The 23117-nt window shown below is 43.6% G+C and overlaps 1 protein-coding gene across 1 annotated transcript; it reads left to right on the top strand.

The window, feature by feature from the left end:
* Positions 1 to 363: 363 nt before the first annotated feature.
* LOC137268459 (RING finger protein 207-like) lies at positions 364 to 19491 on the top strand. Its single transcript, XM_067803025.1, has 16 exons — positions 364 to 444; positions 2248 to 2527; positions 2827 to 2938; positions 3354 to 3498; positions 3856 to 3937; positions 4939 to 5014; positions 6137 to 6309; positions 6426 to 6567; positions 7069 to 7169; positions 9126 to 9224; positions 9525 to 9690; positions 9884 to 10069; positions 11376 to 11427; positions 18008 to 18125; positions 18559 to 18651; positions 19134 to 19491. The coding sequence occupies exons 2-16, from the start codon at positions 2337 to 2339 to the stop codon at positions 19399 to 19401; spliced, it is 2004 nt and encodes a 667-aa protein (XP_067659126.1). The 5' UTR covers positions 364 to 444; positions 2248 to 2336; the 3' UTR covers positions 19402 to 19491.
* Positions 19492 to 23117: the final 3626 nt, after the last annotated feature.

Genomic DNA, 23117 nt, shown 5'->3' with positions numbered 1-23117 from the left:
TCAAGATTAATACACTACTAACTAACATCAAGTTTTGTTGCAGCTCACAGGACATATGGTGCATAGGTGCAGACTGAAATATTTAATTGATCTCATTGTTATTTTCCACCCCCTTACTGCACTATATGTACATTCCTTTTCCGGTTTTCTTAAAACACTGCAAGACTGAAGTGTTATTTTTGTTTGATAGTATCATGTATGTCAGGAATGTTTATATATATATGTACACCGGCAACGATTAAGCGATTAAAGTCAAGTCAATTCAACGTAATAATACCAAGTCAAGTCAACGTAATAATACCAATGTTGTTTTTACTCTCTGGCCGGAAAAGAAATTGGCATGTTTTTAACCAGATATGAGTCATTCAAAATGGCGGCGCCCATGAAAGGAAGTAGGCGAATCTTCATGAAGAGACTAATCATGACCCTAGAGCGCATCCTTCGGTAACTGCTGGGCTTTAGTTTTGGAAGAATTGGAAGCAGACACTTTTTAATTATTTGTCGTGCTCTCATTTTTATATTGGAGGTGTTCTGCCGTTAAGCTGAATGTGAAACAATATCCAGGTGTCACCCAAAGATGAAAATATCCCAAATATGTCAAAACAAATCTTCCAATAATTCTTCTCTCTGTAGTATTGTTGTAAGAGTAGGGTGTATGCCTTTACATTTTTGGCGTGTTTGACATGTACTAGATAATATTTGTGCTTACAGTTTCAAATGGCAAATATCTGCTCTATGTCAAAAATGTAGCTATTAAATTTCACGGTGATAATACAGTACAGTTATCCCAGTGTTAGGGGTTGTCGACGGTATAAGACAAAAACGTAATTTTTATCTTTAATATCATTTTAAGTTTTGATTTTGCTAAACCTTGAGTGGTAACGGTATATTCATCTATTTCACAAAAAAGTATCATGTGTTTCCAACAAAAATAGCGTTTGTAACATTGTATCAGCGAAACTGCAGTCGCTTGTCACATCCGGGTGTTTTTGTATGTGTTTTCGACGCAGAGCCATACTTTTCCCTCCGCACTGCGAGAAAGTGTTTTGATCATGTGACTTCCTGTTTCATACATAACCTGTCACTTGCAGACGACTGATCTTGTTGAATTTTGCTTGCTATTTTTTGTTATACAGTCAATTGATTTTGTATCTGAAGTGGTATTAACAATCGAGGGTAAATAATATTGTTGTTTATTTGCTCTTTACATAACTTAATTTCTTGATTTCAATTGTCAATAAAACGTCTCATGACAGGAACTTGGCATTCGCCCTACCGATGAAACTGTTTGTGCACTCCGATCGCGCACATACTTCCTCGATATAGCGCTAGCAATGCAATCGTCGAAATCACCAGAACGTCGAATTCAGCTCGCTTTGGGATAGCTTTCTTTGCTCTTTATCGCTTTTCAGTAAATAGTCCAGTAAACATTAACACCAAATACCATGTTGATATATTATTTCATAATTACAATAATCACATCATAATGATTATGCCAAGGAAATCAAGAGTACATGGAAAATTAGTCAGGACAAGCTACTTTCTTAAAGTCACTTGCCCTGTGGCAAGTGGCCATGAAAAAAGCATTTGAACCCCTGACCACATTGTAGCAGCTGTTACATTGCTGATCAAGCTGTGAATGACATTCTCTAATGCATGTTACTTCACATCTGTTTTCTGTATGGTGGATTTTCAGTTATGGACAATGATGACAAAGATGCATCTCAATTCTCATCATGTTGTCATGATTTTCATATTATGAGATACTGAGAATCTCATTTCAGTTTTGCGAATCACTTGGTCCGACATATATTACATATTACTTGTATTTTTATGAGTGAGTGAGTTTAGTTTTACGTCGCACTTAGCAATATTCCAGCTATATGGCGACGGTCTGTAAATAATCGAGTCTGGACCAGACAATCCAGTGATCAACATGAGCATCGATCTGCGCAATTGGGAACCGATGACATGTGTCAACCAAGTCAGCTAGTCTGACCACCCGATCCCGTTAGTCGCCTCTTACGACAAGCATAGTCACCTTTTATGGCAAGCATGGGTTGCTGAAGGCCTATTCTACCCCGGGACCTTCACGGGTCGTATTTTTATGAGGAATTTGTGAATATGTATGAACTTATTTTCATCACTGTTTGGCTGAAAACTCACAATGTTCAAGTTTAACTGACCCACTTTTTTGAATCTCTCATGTTGTATGCTCATTTTCTGATTGCTTGTATTTCTTTTCAGATTGTGAGGAAACCTTCTGTTAGAGGTTGCCACAACCTCGGGTTTTCCTTGGTTGTTTCAGCCAATGACATAGACTGACTGTGATAACCATGTCTGGGGAAATCTTCCAACCAATGGAAAGTCTTGAAGATACCGATGTGGCCAAGAGGAACCCATTGCTATGCTACCTGTGCAATGAACAATACGATGACCCCTGTATACTGTCATGCTTCCACAGCTTCTGTATGCGCTGCTTGCGGGGTCGAGCAGCAGATGCGCAGATGCTGTGTCCTCTTTGTGGGTCAGTTACACATAAATATGAGATTTCCAGCAATCTTTCACTGAATATCTTTTTGGTCTTTCTGAATTCATAATCATCACAATATTTAGAGGAAATATTGCTCCTTCATGTTGATTTGTAATTACATAATTGACGATCAATTGAAAAAGTATTGTTATGCTTAAAATCTGCTTCAGATATCTTTTAACATTTATTTAATGAGTAATACTTTAATCTTCAGTAATAATAATACTACCATTAACATATTTGATTTAAGTGAAAAACAAAAATATGATGGATGGCTAAATGCTCTATTACAGGGCAACCACACACTTGAAGGAAGGAAACTCATTACCTCCCCCTGATCCCTTGCTGAAGTTCATGGTTGAATCTTCCCTTGACGAAAAAGCTTCATGTGCCAACTGTGATAAAGTGTGTATTATTCATAATTGCTCTCTGTAAATTTTTTAACTTAACTTTACTTCCAGTGTAAATATTTCCACACATTAACCCCAAGTGAACCCATGTATTTCTGTACCATCACACAACCCACAAAGATCGATGTTGGAATTGTCAGTAACCCATACTTGTCATAGGGATGACTAATGGGATCAGGTGGTCAAACTCGCTTGATTTGGTTGACACTTCATCAGTTCCCAATATTGCAGATCGATGCTTATGTTGTTGATCACACAGTTGTCTGGTCCAGACTTGATTATTTACAGACCACCCCCATATAGCTGGAATATTGCTGAGAGTGGCATAAAACTAAACTGACTCACTCACCCACCCACCCACTCACTCACTCACTGATTATACCATGAGGCAACTGTTGTGTTGACTGCAGGACTGCAACCCCATGTATTTCTGCAACACCTGCTGCCAACCCCTGTGTACCAGCTGTAGAGATGAGACCCACCGTGCCAAGATGTTTGCTGCACATGACATTGTTGTGTTATCCAAGAGAACAAAGGAAATACACAAACGTTGTTGTAAGTAACTTGAATATGTGCAACTCTATGTTCAGTTATTTGCTGCCATTCTTAGATATTAGATCAACCTCCCTTAAGTATCTTAGGTTGTTTTTGTTGATTTTTTTTCTCAATACTCCCTGCTTGTATTAAACTATGTTTGTACCAGAAGCAGTTGACTCCTCTGCTGAATTTGCTATTTACACTGATGACATGGGCTGTGAAACCCTACTTACTCACTCTCTTACTAAATTAATTTGTGCCAAGATATTTGCTGTGTGTTTGGACCAAGGCTGCCGAGGAAATTCCTGAATTACCGATGGTTGTATGGGGGAATGTAGGTAGTCTTGTGGTTCAGCTCTAGCTGTGTTGTTTCAGCCCTACACAAGGAACCATACATCATGTTCTCCACAGAGAAGAAAATCATGCTGTGCATCAACTGCTTCAGAGACATGAGGATGTAAGTATTCCCCCTCCCCCCCTCCCTTGTCTACCCGTGAATGTCCCGAGGTAGAATAGGCCTTCAGCAACCCATGCTTGCCATAAAAGGCAACTATGCTAGGTGTAAGAGGCAACTAACGGGATCGGGTGGTCAGGCTCGCTGACTTGGTTGACACATGTCATCGGTTCCCAATTGTGCATTGTGCAGATCGATGCTCATGCGGTTGATCACTGTATTATCTGGTCCAGACTCGATTATTTACAGACCACCGCCATATAGTTGTAATAGTGCCGAGTGTGGCGTAAAACTGAACAAACACCGAAAACACCCTCCCTTGTCACCATAGTGACCACCTAGGTTATATCTGTCACACTGACAATCTGTAGGGTGTCACATGCTACATCTGTTACTTATGTATCACACCTATCACACAGACAGTACGTGTCACAAGGGCTATAATCTTCCCGCAGAGTTTACTCCTGTCATATCTTCCTATGTAACCTCTGTTCTAATACGGCCCTTTCATGGTGCAAGTGTTCAAGACTCGCAATTAGAGGTATTCAGAATTTTGTTTCAAGAGTAATCATTCACAAGATCTCGGTAATTTCCGAATGCATCGGGAAAACTTACCACTACCGGTTTTTGTCCCTACAAACACAACCTAGCGAATGATACGAGCACTCTCTCTTGCCAGTTTCTGATTTTCAGTTACACATGAAATACCAAATCTTTCCTTCGCACGTTGATGAACCAACTTTATGGGGGCCGCCATATTGGAGCTAAGTCTATTTAACATGTGTTCTGATTGGATAGTAACAAGGGAGATAATTCCTGTTGTGATTTTTTGACGCAAGGGGATTTCTCGATGACCGGGAAATATGGCGGTATTAGAACCAAGATTACATAGAAAGATATGACAGGAGTAACCTCTGTGGGAAGAGAATGAAAGACTATATGTTACCAACAATTTTCAGGATTTATGCAGATAGTTAAATAATGGCTCTGTGTGTTTTTCCCAGCGAGAGCAGGACCCACTGTGTGGACCTGGAAACTGCTTACAACCAGAGTTGTCGCAAGCTGGAACAAAGTGTGCAGGTAGCTATAGCTCAACTATCAGCTGAGTGGGGCAATAGGATAGCAGTTAAAGTGTTTGCTTATCCTGTCAAAGACCCAGGTTCGATTCTCCAAATGGGCACAGTGTGTGAAGCCCATTTCTGGTGTACCCTGCTGTGCTATTGCTGGAAGACTGATGAAAGCTGTGTAAAAATTAAGTCAGTTGCTATCAACTGACTACTACAAAATGTAACCAAGCTATATGTCAAACTTGTACCAGGTGCAAGTCAATTTTTTAGTGCGTATACTTCTGAATAAAACATCTAAATAATTGCATCTACATAGTTTTCAGTTTAGATTGTGCTTGGTGCAAGTAGGTTAGTATCTCATGAAATTGAGCCCTGCCAACACTACAAGTCATGTGCTGACTTTGAAGTTATATTCAAGCATGTTCAAAGGTAGTCTTCTCATTCTTCTTGTGTATACAGTCGAACCCCGTTTACTCGGACCCCACATATCTGGAAACCCTGCCTTCCGGATGATTTTTATGTGAAACGAAACTTATGTTCATTAATTGTACTCACTTAACCGGACCTCACGCTTCCGGACCCGGAGCACGAATTTTCAAACCACTCCCATAGATTTCTATTGAAAAATGATCCAGTTATGCGGACAGAGAGAAAAAGTTTACTTTCTGCAGACAGCATAAGTTCGACACAATGCCATATGTTTTTAGGGCATTTAAAATCAAAATATTAGGAATATACAATTTGCTAAATTGAAACTTTTTGTCATCGATTTATGTTTTTCATCTAACTTACCATCTGAAGCTCTACATCCTACACGATTATATCCGAGACAACCTGACACATGGTAACCTGCGTTCTGCTTTGCATGTATTATCGGTACACTTATATGTTTTGACGATTCACTGTTATTACTATTGACTGTTGATTTATTGATACACTTACATGCATTTTTTTTTGCTTTCACTTAATTTTCATATTTTGCTTGTTTGATTCAGTTAACCGGAAGTCTTGCTATCCGGACGATTTTCGAGTGAAACCAAAACGTCTGGATAAACGGGGTTCGACTGTACATATGAATATCATAAGTTGTATTAAGTAAGAAAGTACAACATTCAGAGACTTGACTGCTTTGCAGGCTGTACGGGATCTACAGAACTCAGTGAAAGATGGAATCTTGTTGCTAAGAGCACTACTTGAGGAGATCAAACAGAATGCCAGGAAAGAGAGTGAAGCAGTTTCCTACATTTATACCTCCATGCAGGAGAAGATCAAAGTCACCATGGAAACACTCCTAGAGGAGGCCAACAGGTGAGATAGTGTCTGTTGTGGTTTGCTTATAACAGTGGTTACTGTGAGGTTGCTATTTCTATGCTTTACTGTAGATATGTACCAGTGTATCTGTTAACATTCTAGTTATATTACAGCCAGTACAAGGCCAAGGAGTCATCGTTCAAGGCCCAGCTGACCAGCCTGACCACACTCTTGCCCACCATACACGTCCATCTTGTGACATCAGCAGCATTCGCCAGCTCCGCCAATAAGTTTGAGTTTCTAGATATGTCCTATGTGAGTTGTGATTATGATTTAGATACATACCCCCTCCAGGAAGAATTGAAGGCTGTTATACAATACTGATGGGAAAGGATATACATACATGCTTGTTGGTCATGGATAGATAGATAGTGACTTGCTGTGAAGTAATACTGAGTTAATGTGACCATAATATTCAGCGATGCCTAATGTGTATGGATAGATGGTGACTATCACTGCATTTGAGGTTTTGCAGGTTGTAGTGACAATGACATGGCAACAGGACCTATATAGAAATGGTGTTTTGATAGATTCTCTGTCAAGCGTTATTTACATTTTTCAGATTGAAGCTATCTGATTTTTACTGATTTAATCAGTATGTTGTATTGCTTGATGTTTTATGGTTTGATGCTTGAGTATCACATACTCTTTTTACCAACCATATATGACACTCACTTATGTAAAGCCTCATCATTGCTAGGTAATCCAGCCAGTGGCACTAGCTCAACCTCACTATCTGTGTCTTCTGTTGTACAGGACATGATGGAAAGACTCAAGTCCATTGTCCATCGTCAGCATCCCCTCCATCCAACACAAGGCAGCCAGATCGACACAGATTTCAAGAACAAATTTGCCAAGTGAGTTTACCAGAGTGTTTCTGGAGGCATGAGGGGCATATCATCAAAGGTGCATGATTTGCTGTGCCGAGTTCTCTCCCTTGGACAGGTCAGAACCCTGTGATCATGGAATCTAGTCACAGATCCACCTAATTATATTTCTACACTTGTAGCACCATATCATGGGTTTTGCTGAAGTGGTAAATGTCTGAGACATGCTTTGGGCTTACCCCACAGTGAATACTGTTAGAAATTGTGTTGAGCTCTTGTCAGTCGGGCGATGGGGTAGCCAAGTAATTAAGGCATGGGCTTGTCATGCCGACAGTCCCCGTGCCACCCTGCCCCATAAGAGCGGAGGTGCCAGTTCAGAGCAGAAGGTTCTTTGGGCTCTTCTCTGCCGGATCGGGGTTCAGCTCCGGATCCTCTTCATGGGGAGTTCCAGATTCTGACTCATGCTGGGAGCCGAGTGTATGGAGGTTGGGGAGGTTGAGGATCCCGAGAGTGCTTTCTGTTTTATCTCATCTCTGTGGGAGCTGCAGCAATGTGTTGCCCAATGTATACTCCAAGCTGGACTCATCTGAGTTTCACCTGCCAGAAAAGGCGTTTGCTCCTTGGCAACCCTCACAGACACAGCTCGGTATCTTGTCCTCCCTGGTACAGGATCTGATGGTTCAGTCTTCCCAAACTAGTTAAGAGGTATCAGCTTTGAGAGGCTTCTTTATTCCTTGTGCCAGTGGTGGAGGACTGTGGTCGCCCTTGATTGAGTCTCGGCTTCGGCTACGTTGGGTGCAGCTCCGGCTGCCAAGCAAGAGCAGTTAGTACCACCATTGCCCAATCAGGGGTTCACACTGTAGCAGGTATACTGGACCTATGGGGAAGTCTACCGGAATACCATATAACAGGTGCAGGTCATGGTCCACAAGGCATACCTTTCCTTGCGCCAAAGGTCGTCTCTGGAGGTAGAGGGGAGCACTGGTGCTGTGCTGTCTACCTCTCGGTACTTGGCAGCAGCACAGCAAACCTTGCTGGCCCTTCCATTTTGGCTGGGAGTGGCATTGTTTTGGGGGGCTCACCAGGTCATTCGGGATCCTGCTGAAGCGGCAACCTCCTTCCTACCTTGTTCTCCCTACTGCGCTCTCCCTCTAGGGGCAACGTACATTGAAGTCTGTGGGTTGGCGCTGGCCATTCGGCAGGGGTAGGACGAGAAGCTACTATGCCAAGGGTAAGAGCAAGGAGGAGACATCTAGTTTATATGTAGGTTGTGAGTTGTGTTTTCGCAATACAGTGCTCTCTGTTGATTTCACTATATGGGCAGGGTTTTCACATTCACACTATTTGTGAGCTCACTTGCTTAACTTATGAGGTTGGTTCTCTCCATTTCCTCCCTGTCGCTTCTCTCCCATAATGCCTCTTGCAGAAGCTTCGGGTCAGGTCACAGGTGAATGTTATGGCGAATGTTAATTGTCACAATCATGATAACTATTTATTACATATTGAGCCAGAATTCACTCCTTCCTAGCCTGTGGTCTTTGGAAATTATTGCATATATGTACCCCAGACGTCCTCTGTGAAAAAGAATTAGACAAACCTGTAGAGGTTTCCAGTTCTTTGAAGAGAATCATCTAGGGTAGGGCCACCCACTTCCCGCAAATCTGTTCACTGATTTATTCAGCAGAGTGAATGAAGATACAGGTTTGGATGCTTACCTGGTTGGCTGGGCAAGTGTGGTACATGGGTGACTCTACGTAGTTAGGGACCATATAATGAAGAGAAAAGACTTTTGTTTGTTGTCAAATAATTTATTAAAACATTGATATAGCTGTCACATGACTTTTTAAGCAGCAGAAAATGCATATATGTACCCTAAGGACGATTCCCTTCAAAGGATTGGCAACCTTTTGAAGTTTGTGTGTGACGGAAAATGGTTGATATCTTTCAAAGATCATGTGTTGCACATGAGTGTTGCCATGGTTACAGGAGTCTGGAGCCCTTGTTGTATGATGGTCGTGGGAAAGTACTGTCGTCCAGCCCAGCTCTACATCGATCTACTCCAGTGCCTTCCCCAGCCAGTTTCAGGTAGGTAGCCAAGGAAGCCAACTAATATACTGAACAACAATAGTCAGATTTCATTAACATCGGGAATATTATTAAGGCATTATAAGCTCAGTTGTCACTATAACAAAAATACTGAAATAATCATGATCGCAACAGAATCAGGAGATTTTTTACATGAAACTAATCTGAAATCATCAATTTTAAACATATTTTATGTGTTTACTTCCTGCTTATTCATGTCATTTACATACTCATTGTTTTCAAGTAAATCCTTTTTGATGTGCACTGTATTGGAGAGTTCATTTTGCTTGACTTTTACAGCAGGGTGGAAGTGCCCAAGCAGCCCACTCCGTCGGCAGCTGCTGGAAACACACCAGTCAAGGCACCACAGAACAATGGCCGCAGGAACGGCATCGGCAAAGTCAAGTTTATAGATGCCAAGGGTGTCTTTGCTGAGCACTGTGTGGAGTTTGAAACTTCTCATAGGGTAGGTAGTGTGTGTCCAAGATGGTGACATAAATATACCCCATGTCTATACAATGCAGTCTGTCAGTATACAACAGCATTCTGCTGACTGGGCATCTAATCTTGACTCTGTGCTAAGCCTGCATTTCCCTTAACTATAATCATGTATTCTTTGTTAAGGTGTGCCACTCACTTTCCCTCCTCTCTGTGTTAAGGATGTGCTGCAAAAGCTGGAGAAACTCAAGTCTCAGGTGCAGGAGCTTCAGAGAGATCTCACCCTCAGACGGTGTCTGGCACGGAGGTCGGCCGTGGAAGATTTGAAAAATGTCATTGACAGTGTGGAGAGTCAGCTGGAGAAACACCATGGTTACATAGAGGAGAAACAGCCAGCACTTGAGAAGGTACATTCCTCTTCAGGACAGACATAGTACTCTACCCACATCTATCAGCTGAAGTAAAGATATTGTACACCACATCTGTAGTAGAGATAACATACACCAACATGTGTAGTAGAGATGTCTATCACATATCATATACCCTCATCTGCTACAGATATAGTACTTCCACATCTGTAGTAGAGTTATAGCACTCCCTACATGTGTGATAGATGTTATCCAGTCTTATGTAAGAATATCGAGTATTGATTGGTTCACATGAAAGCATTCTGATAAAATGCGAGGTACACCTGTTATTATCCATGAGCAGGGAGTACAAAAGTCAAATCATCCTGCCATGCCTCGGTGACCACACAAAGTGTGAAAAGCGTTCATTGCCAAGTCTTAGTGATGTTCCCTGCATTGAGGTCAATCGATCGGCTGGTGTCAACATTACAGCAAGGAAACGGTTTGCCACAACTGAGGATGAAATTGAAGCAAAAACCAAGTCAATTCAATGTGTTCTTTTGATGTAGTAAAAACATCACATTGTGTCTCGGGAAATTTGCAGTTTTATCAGTCCCTCATAAGATTGTATTCTTATTTGGAACTGTCCAGCTCAGGGAATACAACCTTACTTGGGACTGATAAAACCCTATATTTACCTTGACACAATGTAACAACTTGTCTTGTACTTCTCCCCTCCTCCTCCTTCAGTTACAGCCAGGAGCAGGTACTATCATGTCTGTAGTACAAACACTCTAATGTGCACTAATAACATCAGAGTTGGTTCATGCTTATTTTGCTTATCTCCTTCTTCTATGCAAGACCCGTGAAGGTCCTGGGGTAGAATAGGCATTCAGCAACCCATGCTTGCCATGAAAGGCGACTCAGCTTGTCGTAAGAGGCGGCTAACGGGATCGGGTGGTCAGGCTCGCTGACTTGGTTGACGCATGTCATCGGTTCCCAATTGCGCAGGTCAATGCTCATGTTGCTGATCACTGGATTGTGTGGTCCAGACTTGATTATTTACAGACCACCGCCATATAGCTGGAATATTGCTGAGTGCGGCGTAAAACTAAACTCACTCACTCTTCTATGCAAATGATAGTGGAACAATTGAATTCTTGTATGTCTTCTTCAAGGGATCTGCAAGGGATTTAATTATTCCACTATCATTCACATAGAAAAAGGAGATAAGCATAATAAGCATGAGTCAGGATAAGGATGAAATATCAATTTTATCTAAAAAAATTACATTATGTTGTATGGTATTAGTGGTGTTGATAAGATGTAGTAAATGTGCCTTACTTTGGAAGTGTTTTTTTTCTAGCATTGGGAAGAGAGTGTGCAACGAATCGCTAATGAACAAGAACTGTATCAGGGTAAGTGAGAAAACGTGAAGGCCATCTTAGGCTGAAGACAATATTCTGTACCTTCAGACCATATGCCTGGCTCTGTCCAGTGACCTATCAACATGTCTTTGTATCTGACAGTATCGGTATCTCAGGATATACAAATGTTTTTTTATAGTATACTCTTGGAAGTATAAATTTTTAACTTACCTTACCATAGGTCTTATGCATATTACCTCTAGCTTCGCTAAACGAGATCAGACAGTCGTTGATTCGCCATCCCCTCGATGGCTACCTCATGTAATCTACGAATGTAGTCACGGAAGTGACGTGATCTCTCCACTCGCGCGAGAGCGCAGAATCCAAAATTCACTTTTACCTTTAGCGTTCGTGCGAACGGACGTGTTGGTTTGCAGTTTTTTTTCCTACTGTGTGTAGTTTCAATAAAGTTGCTACTCCTTGGTAGGTATGGTTTGTATCCCCTCATTATGTATCAAAGTCAAGTCATACAAGCATTTAATGTGCTTACCTTGCTACCTCGTGTTGTTCTTTTCTCACTCAGGCTTGGCTTGGCCATGTCGGAGGTGAGAACGACATGGCGTCCATGAGGGTAGTTCATCTTGTTGGTGGTTTGCCCGTCATGTTTCTGCCCATGCTTGGTCATTTTCACTTGTGTTTTCGGTATTTAGCATACTTTTTTCTGCCATGAATTTCAGCGTAGCGAAGGCAGCCATTGTGGTTGTTATTTTTCGCTGCCCCGCACTTACGGGTGTGCCTATTTTTTACGTAGGGGTGCAACTACTTTCTACATTTTTATGTAGGGGGTTTTCCTCCTAGTATTGTATTAACATGTCGTCAAGTCGTGGTTTCTTGTCTGTTACAGTTCTGTGTATGACTCGACACTATTGTACTGTCTGCAAGGGGCAGAAATCAGCCAAGGACCCACATCCCTGGTGTCCGGATTGTGCGTCCGCTGTTTGTTCCATCGATAGTCGGTGCCTACACTGTCAAGCGTTATCTCTCACCGATTTCAAGACCTTTTTGGCGGTTCGGAGGAAACGTTTTACGCAACGTAAGAGAAGAATGTCGTCGCCAGCGTCTTCCTTGGGATCCTTACCTGACGACCAAGATCTACCACCGCCTTCAATACCACTATCAACGCCGAGTGTGGAGCGCTCATCTATTACGCCGGCGCGCTCCTCTCCAGAGCCTACGCGTTCGGACGCCTTTGTAGATTTATCTCACCCGGATGCCTTATCCCATCCTGAAGTTCAGAGGCTTCTGCGATCTCTCTTGACGCCGGGCGCTGCTGTACTCCCTACCTCGGTATCTACACCTTTACCAACGACAGCGCCTAGACTTACGCCAGCGCCGTTGCCTGTACCAGCGCCTCTGCCTGTCCCGGCGCCACTGCCTGTCCCGGCGCCTTTGTTTACATCAGCACCGGTGTTTTCGTCAGCGCTTATTCCGACGCCAGCGCCTATTCCGACGCCAGCGCCTGTACCAACGCCAGCGCCAATATTGTTGCCGGACCCTGCTCCTATAACTACGTCTTATCGGATCCCCAGAGTGTCTCATACGCTGACTAAAGAAGAAATGTTACAGCGCCAGCTGGATGAAGAGCGCGCTCGTCGTTTAGAGGCTGAGCGCTCCCGGCGCAGATCTTGTTCTAGGTCCCCGAAGGGTCGGCGCTCTCGTTCTCCACACCGTAGCAGGCGCCGGCGCTCCCGGTCGGTTTCCCGCTCTCCAAGGCGCTCCTTAGAGGAAGACTCACGTACCAGAAGTAGACGTAGAGTGCGATCTCGGTCAAGATCACCACGACGTCTCTCTAGATCCCAGCGTTCGCGATCGCCGGAACCACTGCGGACTTCCGGCAAAGAATTTAACACTAAGAACTCTGCTTCCAACTCGAGTCAGCGACGAGAATCAACCTCTATTTCCTGGGAGGAACACGAGGAACAGTTCTTTTGCCCAGACTATGAGGAGGAACCTGGCAATGTTGGTGATAGTGATGGCACCTATCTTCCCTTAACTGCTGTCTTTGAGTGGATTGCCGACAGATTACCGGACTGTCCTTCCCCTTCTTCGGATTCAAACAACCCGGCGTCGATTCACTTGACTCCTGAGTTACTTATTCCACCACACCCTATGGTGGCGGATGCGATTACTTTGTTAGACTCGGACTTTGCGAAGTTATCCTTAAATCCGACCATCAAAGCGTCGAAGTCTAAGAAATCAGATTATAAAGTGCACAGTCTGGATTTTGCCGACAACGGGGCGGCGCTAGACGATTCAATTAAGAGGTTGTCAAGTTCAACTCCGTCATCTTACAGAGTTCAGGATTCAAAGTTAGCAGCTGTTGATACTGAACTGAAACGTATGCTTAAACCTATCTCGGCGCTTGCGTCAGCCACCTCCGCTGCAGCCTTGGATTTGTCAGAGGATAATGCCTCGAGGGTGGATCATTTAACTACCATTTTTGCTTGGCAAGGCAGAGTACTCCATGACCTACTTGGACACTTACGTGCGGCGCTAGCCATGACTACTACTATGCGCCGATCTGGATTTTTAGATGCTTGTTCTTGGCAAGAGGAATTTAAACGTCAACTTCTTCGTGCACCATTTACGTCTAAGTTCCTCTTTGATGAAAAGATACCGTCGGTGTATAAACAACATGCCGAACTTACTAACACGGAAGTGGCGCTGTCAACTTTCGAGGCCTTGGGCTCTGCATTTCGTGGCCGAGCCAGGGGTAATGCCAAGAAAAGATATGTACCCAGGAGAGAGTCGATCCGTTCCTCGTTTGGGAGGGGACGAGGTCGTACCAAAGACTCAGATGTCCAGCGCAAGCCTCAAGAACGTGGCAGGGATGCCCCAGCTACGTCCGGTCGAGGTAGGGGCAAGCGTCCCTACTCCGGCCGCTGAAGCCATGGACTACTACGACTGGGACCTCCCACCCCCAGTCGTACCAGTTCATCCGACCCCTGTAGGTGGGAGACTAGGGATCTTCTGGGCCAACTGGACATTCCTGGAAGACCCGTTTGTTTGCAAGATCCTGAGAGCCGGCTACAAGCTACCACTAGCCAGAGCTCCGCCGTTGACTACCACTCCCCTGTCACGAGGGTACTCAATAGATCAACAGGTACTTATCCTAGAAAACATCAACATTTTATTAACAAAACATGCTATAGAGATAGTGTCAGAACCCCATCTCTCCCCGGGGTTCTATTCACCCATCTTCCTGATACCCAAGAAAGGTTCCACCAAAATGCGGATGATTCACAACATGGCGACTTTCAACAACCTGTATTTAGCCGAGCCCCCGCATTTCCGAATGACATCACTGGATCAGATCCGAGCCAAATTGTCACCCGGAGCTTGGATGGCCAGCCTAGATTTACAGGATGCTTACCTGCACGTTCCTGTATTCCCACGCCACAGGAAGTTCCTGCGTTTCATATTCAACGGAGTACACTACCAGTGGCGAGTGCTGCCGTTTGGAATTTCTACGGCCCCGTGGCTTTTCACTCGGGTCACACTGCCTGTCACCCGGTTTCTGCACCTCCGGGGGATAGACTTCGATCCTTACATCGACGATTGTTTTCTAAATCACTGCAATCCTCAGTTGCTACGCAAACAACTGGACTTCTCCACACGCCTACTTCAACAGTTGGGATGGATTATCAATTTCGAGAAGTCGCAACTGAAACCAACGCAGGAGTTAACGTTCATTGGGGGGTTGTTCCTGACTCGGCTCAATCTAGTCAGGGTCCCTCCCGATCGATGGCAGAAGATTCTCGCCTTTACGGATCGAGCTCTGTCCCTACCTCTCACCCTCAGAGAATGGCAGTCTCTGTTGGGCTTGTTGACGTCGGCGCAGGACCTCACCCTCAGAGGACGGCTTATGCTGCGCCCACTACAGAGGTTCCTATTACCATTCATTCGAGAGAACGACCTCCAGTCGTCATTTCTTCTACCCCCGCACCTGCATCAGTACCTCAGGTGGTGGACGGTAGAGTGGAACGTCTGCGCCGGTGTTTGTTTGACAAACTTCAACCACGACCACGAATTGTTTGTAGACGCATCCCTCTTGGGATGGGGTGCTCATTTGAACGGCCAGACAACCTCAGGGCTGTGGTCAGACGCCGAAAAGGAGTGGCATATCAACAGCCTGGAGATGCAAGCAGTCATCCTAGCGGTTCGCCACTGGCTACCGGTCCTAACAGACTCCAGACTCCTGGTAGCGTCCGACAATTCCACGGTCGTGTGGGTGATTCACAATCAGGGTACAACCAGGTCCAAACAACTTCTGGACCAGATGTTCCTGTTAGCGGATCTGGTAGACAGCAACGGCATCGTGATCGCGGCTCGTCACATTCCCGGCTGCAAAAACATTCTGGCAGATGCCCTGTCGCGCCCCGGCAAACCATCCCCGACGGAGTGGATGCTTCATCCGGACGCATTTCGCCAGATTTGCTGGCAACTCGGGAGACCACTGGTAGATCTTTTTGCCACCAGTTTCAATCACCAGTTACCAACGTACGTATCTCCCGTGCCGGATCCACAGGCGTGGGCAGTCGACGCGATGTCTCTATCATGGGAAGGACTGGACGCATATGCGTTCCCTCCTCCAATTCTTCTCTCGGATGTAATCGCCAAGATCAGACTGACGCAGAACCTCCGACTGCTTTTGGTCGCACCTTGGTGGCCAGCCAGATCGTGGTTTCCCGATCTTCGACGGCTCGCCAGCGGAGACCCTTACAAACTTCCAGAGTGGTTGCATCTGCTTCGACATCCACACAGTCGACAGCTGCATCCGGATCCACGGCGATTCCATCTTCACGCATGGGTCATCTGCAGAGAGCATTAAAGGCTAAGGGCTACTCTGCGCACGTGGCGAACGTTATAGCTCGCGCGCATAGAGTTTCTACCCGTTCTTTATATGACGACAAATGGCGCTCTTTTGAGAATTTTTGCGCACGAAGATCTCAAGATCCCATGGCAGCATCTCCTCAGTTTGTGGCACAGTTCCTTCTCTACCTACGGAACTCTAGACATCTCAAAGGCAGTACCTTAGGCACCTATTTGTCAGCTTTGAATTCTGTCCTTGCTATCAAGTCAGATTCACAGATCTCCAAGATACCGGAACTTATTGCGCTTCTCAAAGCTTTCAAGCTGGAAGACCAGAAGACCAAGTTTCGTCCTCCAGCTTGGGATCTTAATGTTGTCCTTCAACATCTCAGAGGGCCGCCGTACGAGCCATTAGAAGAAGCCTCCTTTGAACATCTTTCCAAGAAGACGGTTTTCTTACTATCATTGGCAACAGCGGCTAGAGTCAGCGAGATCCATGCTCTTGACGTTACTCAGATCCGATTTGAACAGTCAAGACACGGACGTGCTCATTTGGGTTTGCTTTGGGATTTTGTGGCTAAGAACCAGCTTCCCGGGCAGCCTAACAGGTTATTCTCCATCCCTCCTTTGTCTACGATCTTGGGTCATCATGACTTGGAGGAGGAGCTGCTATGTCCAGTCAGGGCTCTCAGATGCTATATTAAAAGGTCAGCCTCTAGGAGACGATCCCGCAAAAGGTTATTCATTCCCTTTGCCGTGTCCTGCAAAGGTGAAGTAAACAGAAATACTGTTGCCCTCTGGCTCAGATCGACTATCCTGGCGGCCTATGACGACAAGCACCTGCCTCATCCGGTAGCAAGTAACCCGCACGAGATCAGGGCCTTGGCGTCTACGATGGCCCTCCATCGGAACTGCACAGTACCGCAGATCATGGAGGGCTGTTTCTGGAGGTCATCAACTGTCTTCGCATCCCACTACTTGAGGGACTTGGCAGTTGAAGACGTGGAGGGATTACAGTCATTTGGTCCATTGGTGGTTGCTCAGCAACTTACCCGACCATCCGCCCATTAGGTAACTACACTTCTACTTACCTTTGGTCTTAAGATTAACCTCACCCCCAGGGTGCGTCGGTTTTTCTTTGGAGTTCTATTGGGTTGCTCTTTGTCCTGTTCCAGGTATTATCCTGAGACCGTTGACATTGGCTTTCCCGAGTTCTCCTGATGCATGTGCACTGTTTGCTGAGGGATGGTCCTCTGGAGTCCACACCACCATCCATCTGTCGAAGCCATATGCATAAGACCTATGGTAAGGTAAGTTAAAAATTTATTAAAATCTAAATATTTTAGATATTTAAATACTTACCTTACCATAGGGCGGTGACTCCCTCCCAACGCTGGATGCTCCTCCCCACTTTGGACTCTTCGGACCTTCCGGTTGACGGTAAAAGTGAATTTTGGATTCTGCGCTCTCGCGCGAGTGGAGAGATCACGTCACTTCCGTGACTACATTCGTAGATTACATGAGGTAGCCATCGAGGGGATGGCGAATCAACGACTGTCTGATCTCGTTTAGCGAAGCTAGAGGTAATATGCATAAGACCTATGGTAAGGTAAGTATTTAAATATCTAAAATATTTAGATTTTAATAATTCTAACAAAACCTGATTTTAAGGTCTTTTATTTAATGTCTTTCTGCTGCAGTTATCCTGAAGAGTTATCAAACATGCACTTGTTGCCATCTCCCTCTTCTCTAACTACAGCTCAGTGCCAGGATGTTGTGAGACTGCAGCAGGAGACAAAACACCTGAAGGTCATCACTGCCCAGCTTACCTCCTTCGTTTCATCAATAGCCTCCGTCACAGAGAGACTGGCACCCAAGTAGGTACCCCCAGCCCCTGTCGCCCAAGAAGGTGTCCCATAGCCATTGTCTGAGAGACTGACTCTCAGTTCCCACAGAATTTGACTCAGAGATTGACACTCAGGTAGTAGTCACATAGTCTTTGTCTGAGAGACCTAATGATAGACACTGATTAGATGCTTTGTTTGCCCTTCTTTGTGCCACTGCTGATTGCTATGCCCACCTGTATCTAACCTACTTCTCTCAACAGTACACCAAATACACGTTTCTGTGCTCTGTTCTCTCCAGCTTGTAAAGAGAACCAGTATTTGCCATGTTCTGACCTATGTGTTTAGTTGGATTCCTGCTGAATACATTCACCTCAGGACACACAGACATTTGCATGACAGTTTGCCTGTATTTCCTGTGGTCACTGCAGCATGATTGACCCGTCACATATGTTTCTGTCGCCAGGCTTGGTCAGTCGACAAATGATGCGGAGCATGACTGTCAGATGCATGCCTTGCTGGACGAGATCAACGCTGTGCACCCAGACTCAAAACAGAGGTTAGATATCAGCACAATGTCTTGGCATTTAGTAGAGTTAGTTGTTTCAAAGTCATTTAGAAGTTGGAGGAATCAAACTAAAAGTGCTTTATGGTTCCACTTCTTTATTATACAAGGTCACAATGTTTCGAGACAGATTCTAGTCTCTTCTTCACCTGACAGATTCTAGTCTCTTCTTCTGTCTCGAAATGTTTGATTTAGTAGTGTTATTGAGACAATTGTTTATTACAAGCACATTCTGCAAACAAATAGCTGTTTACATTGGAGACTTTGTTAATGATTGTGATCCTCCATCAGGTTAAAGTACAGTTGTGAACCAGAGTAGGTGGGCCATACAGTTTGGATGCTTCTATAAACAATTACGCTCCCCAATGCATGCCATTTTTAGAATGACTCTGCCTATGTCTGTGTACATTGTTTTCACATCTAAGATTGATAACAATGTGTTACTTTGTTCTAACATATTTGATAATCTGTAACAGGGTTGATGCCATCCAGACAGCCGAAGACATTCGGCAGGTAAACACAGCCAATCGGAAGAACCCTTTGGATGATGAGCTGATCAAAACTAAGGGACTGCTCCGGGCTCCATCGCTCCGCCGAGACAGTTCTACCAAGAAGGACTGCCCTGCGATGCCAAGTGTTCCAGTGAAAGATGCAGGGGACAAAATGCCACCCTTTGCACCAGGAAAAGAAACACTGGAAGATGACAAGGAAAATATTTGTCTGGAGAAAGAGGCAGCCAGTTGAGATAACTCCAAGACAACAAAATAGTCCAGAAATTTGGCTTGGTAATAACACAGACTTCCAAAATACCGAGAGACATTTTTGACACTTTTGTATGTGAAGGTTAAGTGGTGCAAGGTATTATTGTTAAACTATAGTAAGGAAGAGCATATTTAATTGCTCGTTTGACTGATATGATATTTTGCCAATTTTCCATCACTACTGAAGTCTTTCATGAGATATTACATTAATTTCATTCCTTATGATTTCATTATTCAGTGGTGGTGAAGTGATGAAATCAATCCCTCAATCCCCACTATACCATCTTCTCATGGAGATACCATCCTTATTGTTGTCTCATTGAAAGATCCCAGTTTTGGTGTGGTCTCATAAAGATCGCATCCTTGGTGTGGTCTCATGGAGAGGGATCATCCATAGTAGCTGGTCTTATGGAGATACCATCTTTGTAGTTGTCTCATGGAGAGATGCCAACCTTGGTGTGGTCTCATAACAAGACATCCTTGGTGTGGTTTCATGAAGGTACAATGATAGGTCTGCTAACATTAGGGTAACATTGTTTATGTGTATAATCAGATTCTGAGGATGTAGTTGTTTGACAGTCATCTGTTAAGGAATTTGTTCAGCACCTTTGTTTGTGGTAATGAAGAGGCATTTGGTTGGTAACGGAAAGGTATCACTGACATGGTAAATGTATGTGCGTGAATTTGGTTTTATAGCTGTTTAGCAGCATTCATGTCATTAGGTGGAACATTGCATTGAGAACATAAACAAACCAGCTTTGGTGTCTTAACATTTAATGTACTCAAGGTGTGTAGAAATGAGGTACCCACTGTAACTGACCATCTGTAGTGGACAGTTGTCAGTACAAGGTAGCAGATCACACCTAAGGAGGTCAAGTTATCATTCATTTTGTACCACTTTGTGGTTCCTACATCAAAAGTGCAGCTTCAAAATATAGCCAGTAGTAGTTGCCTAAGTCAAGTAAATACATGTTCAGTCTAGTTTGTCCTGCTAGTAACAGTTATATAGTGACACCAAATCTACATGAAAATTGATGCCAAAGGAGACATGTTTGAGCTTGTAGATGCAGATGTTTGTGGTACAGACTGTAACTACAATTCTGTCCAAATCTGTGTTGAGTCAACTTCCCACCCCACCCACTCATTCCATGTCACATAATGTCACACAACATGGTTCCAGCATATCTGTGATTCTTCACCAGAGACTACTGACTGCCAATGGTGTTCAATTAATGAGACAATCTACCCAGATTTTGTGAAATATTTATGTACATTACACAAAGTAATGATCATTGACTTTATTAGGTGTTTGAAATTGAACAGTTTAGTATTTATTGACAAGTTGACATACTTATTAACATGTATTTATGTTACAGAGAATCACCTTTGTCTCAGGTGCTCCTCATTTTTACAGACAAGTCTCTTTCAAGTAACTTAGTATTGCACTTGTTAATGTGAGTCTGAATCCTAGTGGAGTTGTTTACAAAGTCTATGCAAGCTGCCAGAATGCTGGATCTGGTGAAAGTATTGGATGACACATCCACAGACTGATCTTCCATGCACATGTTACATGTTCATACAGTTAGTGCCTCACTTTTGAAATATGTGAACATTTTGATGTCATAAATTACTGGCAATGTTGATATCAATATTTTGTAGCTGTTCTGTATGATTAACGTTTTCTTGAATATTGGTGATGGTGGGCATTGTGGAAAGGGGTAAACCACCTTGAACTGGAGAGATAACCTTCACCCTGGCCTGGGGAGATTACCCTCACCATGACCTGGGAAGCTAACGTTCACCCTAACCTTGGGAGATACCCCTCACCATGACCTGGTGAGATAACCTTCACCCTGACCTGGTCAGATGACCTTCACCCTGAACTGGAGAGATAACTTTCATCCTGGACTGTGGACATAACCTTCACCTGGCCTGGAGAGGTAACCTTTGCCCTGACCTGGGAAGATAACCTTCACCCTGAATTGGGGATTAAACCTTCAGCCTGGCCTGGAGAGATAACCTTCAGCCTGACCAGGGGAGATCAACTTAACCCTGACCTGGGAGATAACCTTTGCTCTGACCTGGAGAGGTAGCCTTCACCCTGACCTCAGGAGGTCATCTTCACCCTTTTCCATGGAGATAGCCTTTGCCAACCTTTATCTTCTAAAACCTTCACTCAGTGTTTTATATCCACTTGTTAGATCTCTGTTGTGTGTTCTCAATAATTCTTGATTTAATTTCCATGTTATGCTTTCAGCTTTAAGATCTGGTGTTAATATTGTGGATCTTCCACATGAGAAGTGTTGACATATGCTCAGCAGAAGAGGACGTTAAAACAACCAAATGCAATAACTGGAGTGCTCAATTTACAGTATATATAGATTATGCTTTGTAGAGTATTGTAGATTTAGATATATTTATCTTGAAAACGATCAGGGAATCTAACTTAACAGACTGCTAAGGTGGTGTCTTTGTGGATTTTGTTGTATCATATTGTCACTGTCATACACACAAACTTCATGAATTAGCTCAGAAATATTGTGTCAGTGAAAATTCATTATCTCCAGTGTTTGAGACCTATGATGGTCCAGTGTAGAATAGGCAAGAAACCCATGCTTGCCATAAAAGGCAACTATGCTTGTTGTAAGGGGCGACTAACGGGATCAGGTAGTCAGGCTTGTTGACTTGGTTGACTCGTCATCGGTTCCCATTTGCGCAGATTGATGCTCATGTTGTTGATCACTGGATTGTCTGGTCCAGACTCAATTATTTACTGACTGCTGCCATACAGCTGGAATATTGCTGAGTGGGGCGTAAAACTGAACTGTCTCACTCCAGTGTTGGATGGTATTAATACTCTAATTACCAATATATCAAGTAACACAGAAGAGGTTTTAGTTTTGTTTTGACACCTCAGTCTTGCATCAGTGAACCATGACAGTTTACGGAAACATCATGTCATGTATCTCATCTGTTGTTGTAGAAAGGTAGATGTTTGCACACATCTTGCCAGGGGGCAATCTCAAACTTGTCATACTGAGTCAAAGCATGTACATATGAACAAACTTTATTAATGGATTTGTGGTACAGCTTAGCTCGGCCATTCTTAGATGATATTATTGATTGATATTATGCTTCAGTTACCATTGTTTCTACATCTGTCTACTACAGTATGGAGATCTTCATGGTTGCAGTGCATCATTCATTTTTGTCAGTGTTTATGCACTTTTGTTTTATTGCACCTGTTTTCTTTTAATTATTTGTATTCAATTTTCAATCAATGTGTGTGTATTTTGATGGTCATTCTTAGAATGTCAACTGTCAACAAGACATTTAGCCAAGACTAATGGGGATCACAGTAGAACTACCCTGACTGAAGTAACTGATTAGTTTCAATTACATCCGAAGACATGTTTAGGAACCAGTCACCTACTGTGGGAAAAGTGGGAATGACATTGGGGTAGGATTCATTAAACATCACACATTAACAAAGATTGGGAGGCTCACAATGGTAAACTCTAAGAGATCTGTATTGCCACTGAACAATTTTGTTTAAAAAATTTGGGGGGAGGGGTGGGAACACAAAATTAAATTTCAATCTGTAATGTTTTTGGGGTTTTTTGTTGATGGGTGTTATTAATAATCTGATCGATACCTGATAGGAAGATGTAATTTAGTCATGTCGAAACTTATAATACT

Source organism: Haliotis asinina, chromosome 16 (assembly GCF_037392515.1).
Source record: "Haliotis asinina isolate JCU_RB_2024 chromosome 16, JCU_Hal_asi_v2, whole genome shotgun sequence".
Lineage (NCBI taxonomy): Eukaryota > Metazoa > Mollusca > Gastropoda > Lepetellida > Haliotidae > Haliotis > Haliotis asinina.
Note: the sequence above shows the minus strand (reverse complement) of the source record. Positions and strands in the feature narration are given on the sequence as shown.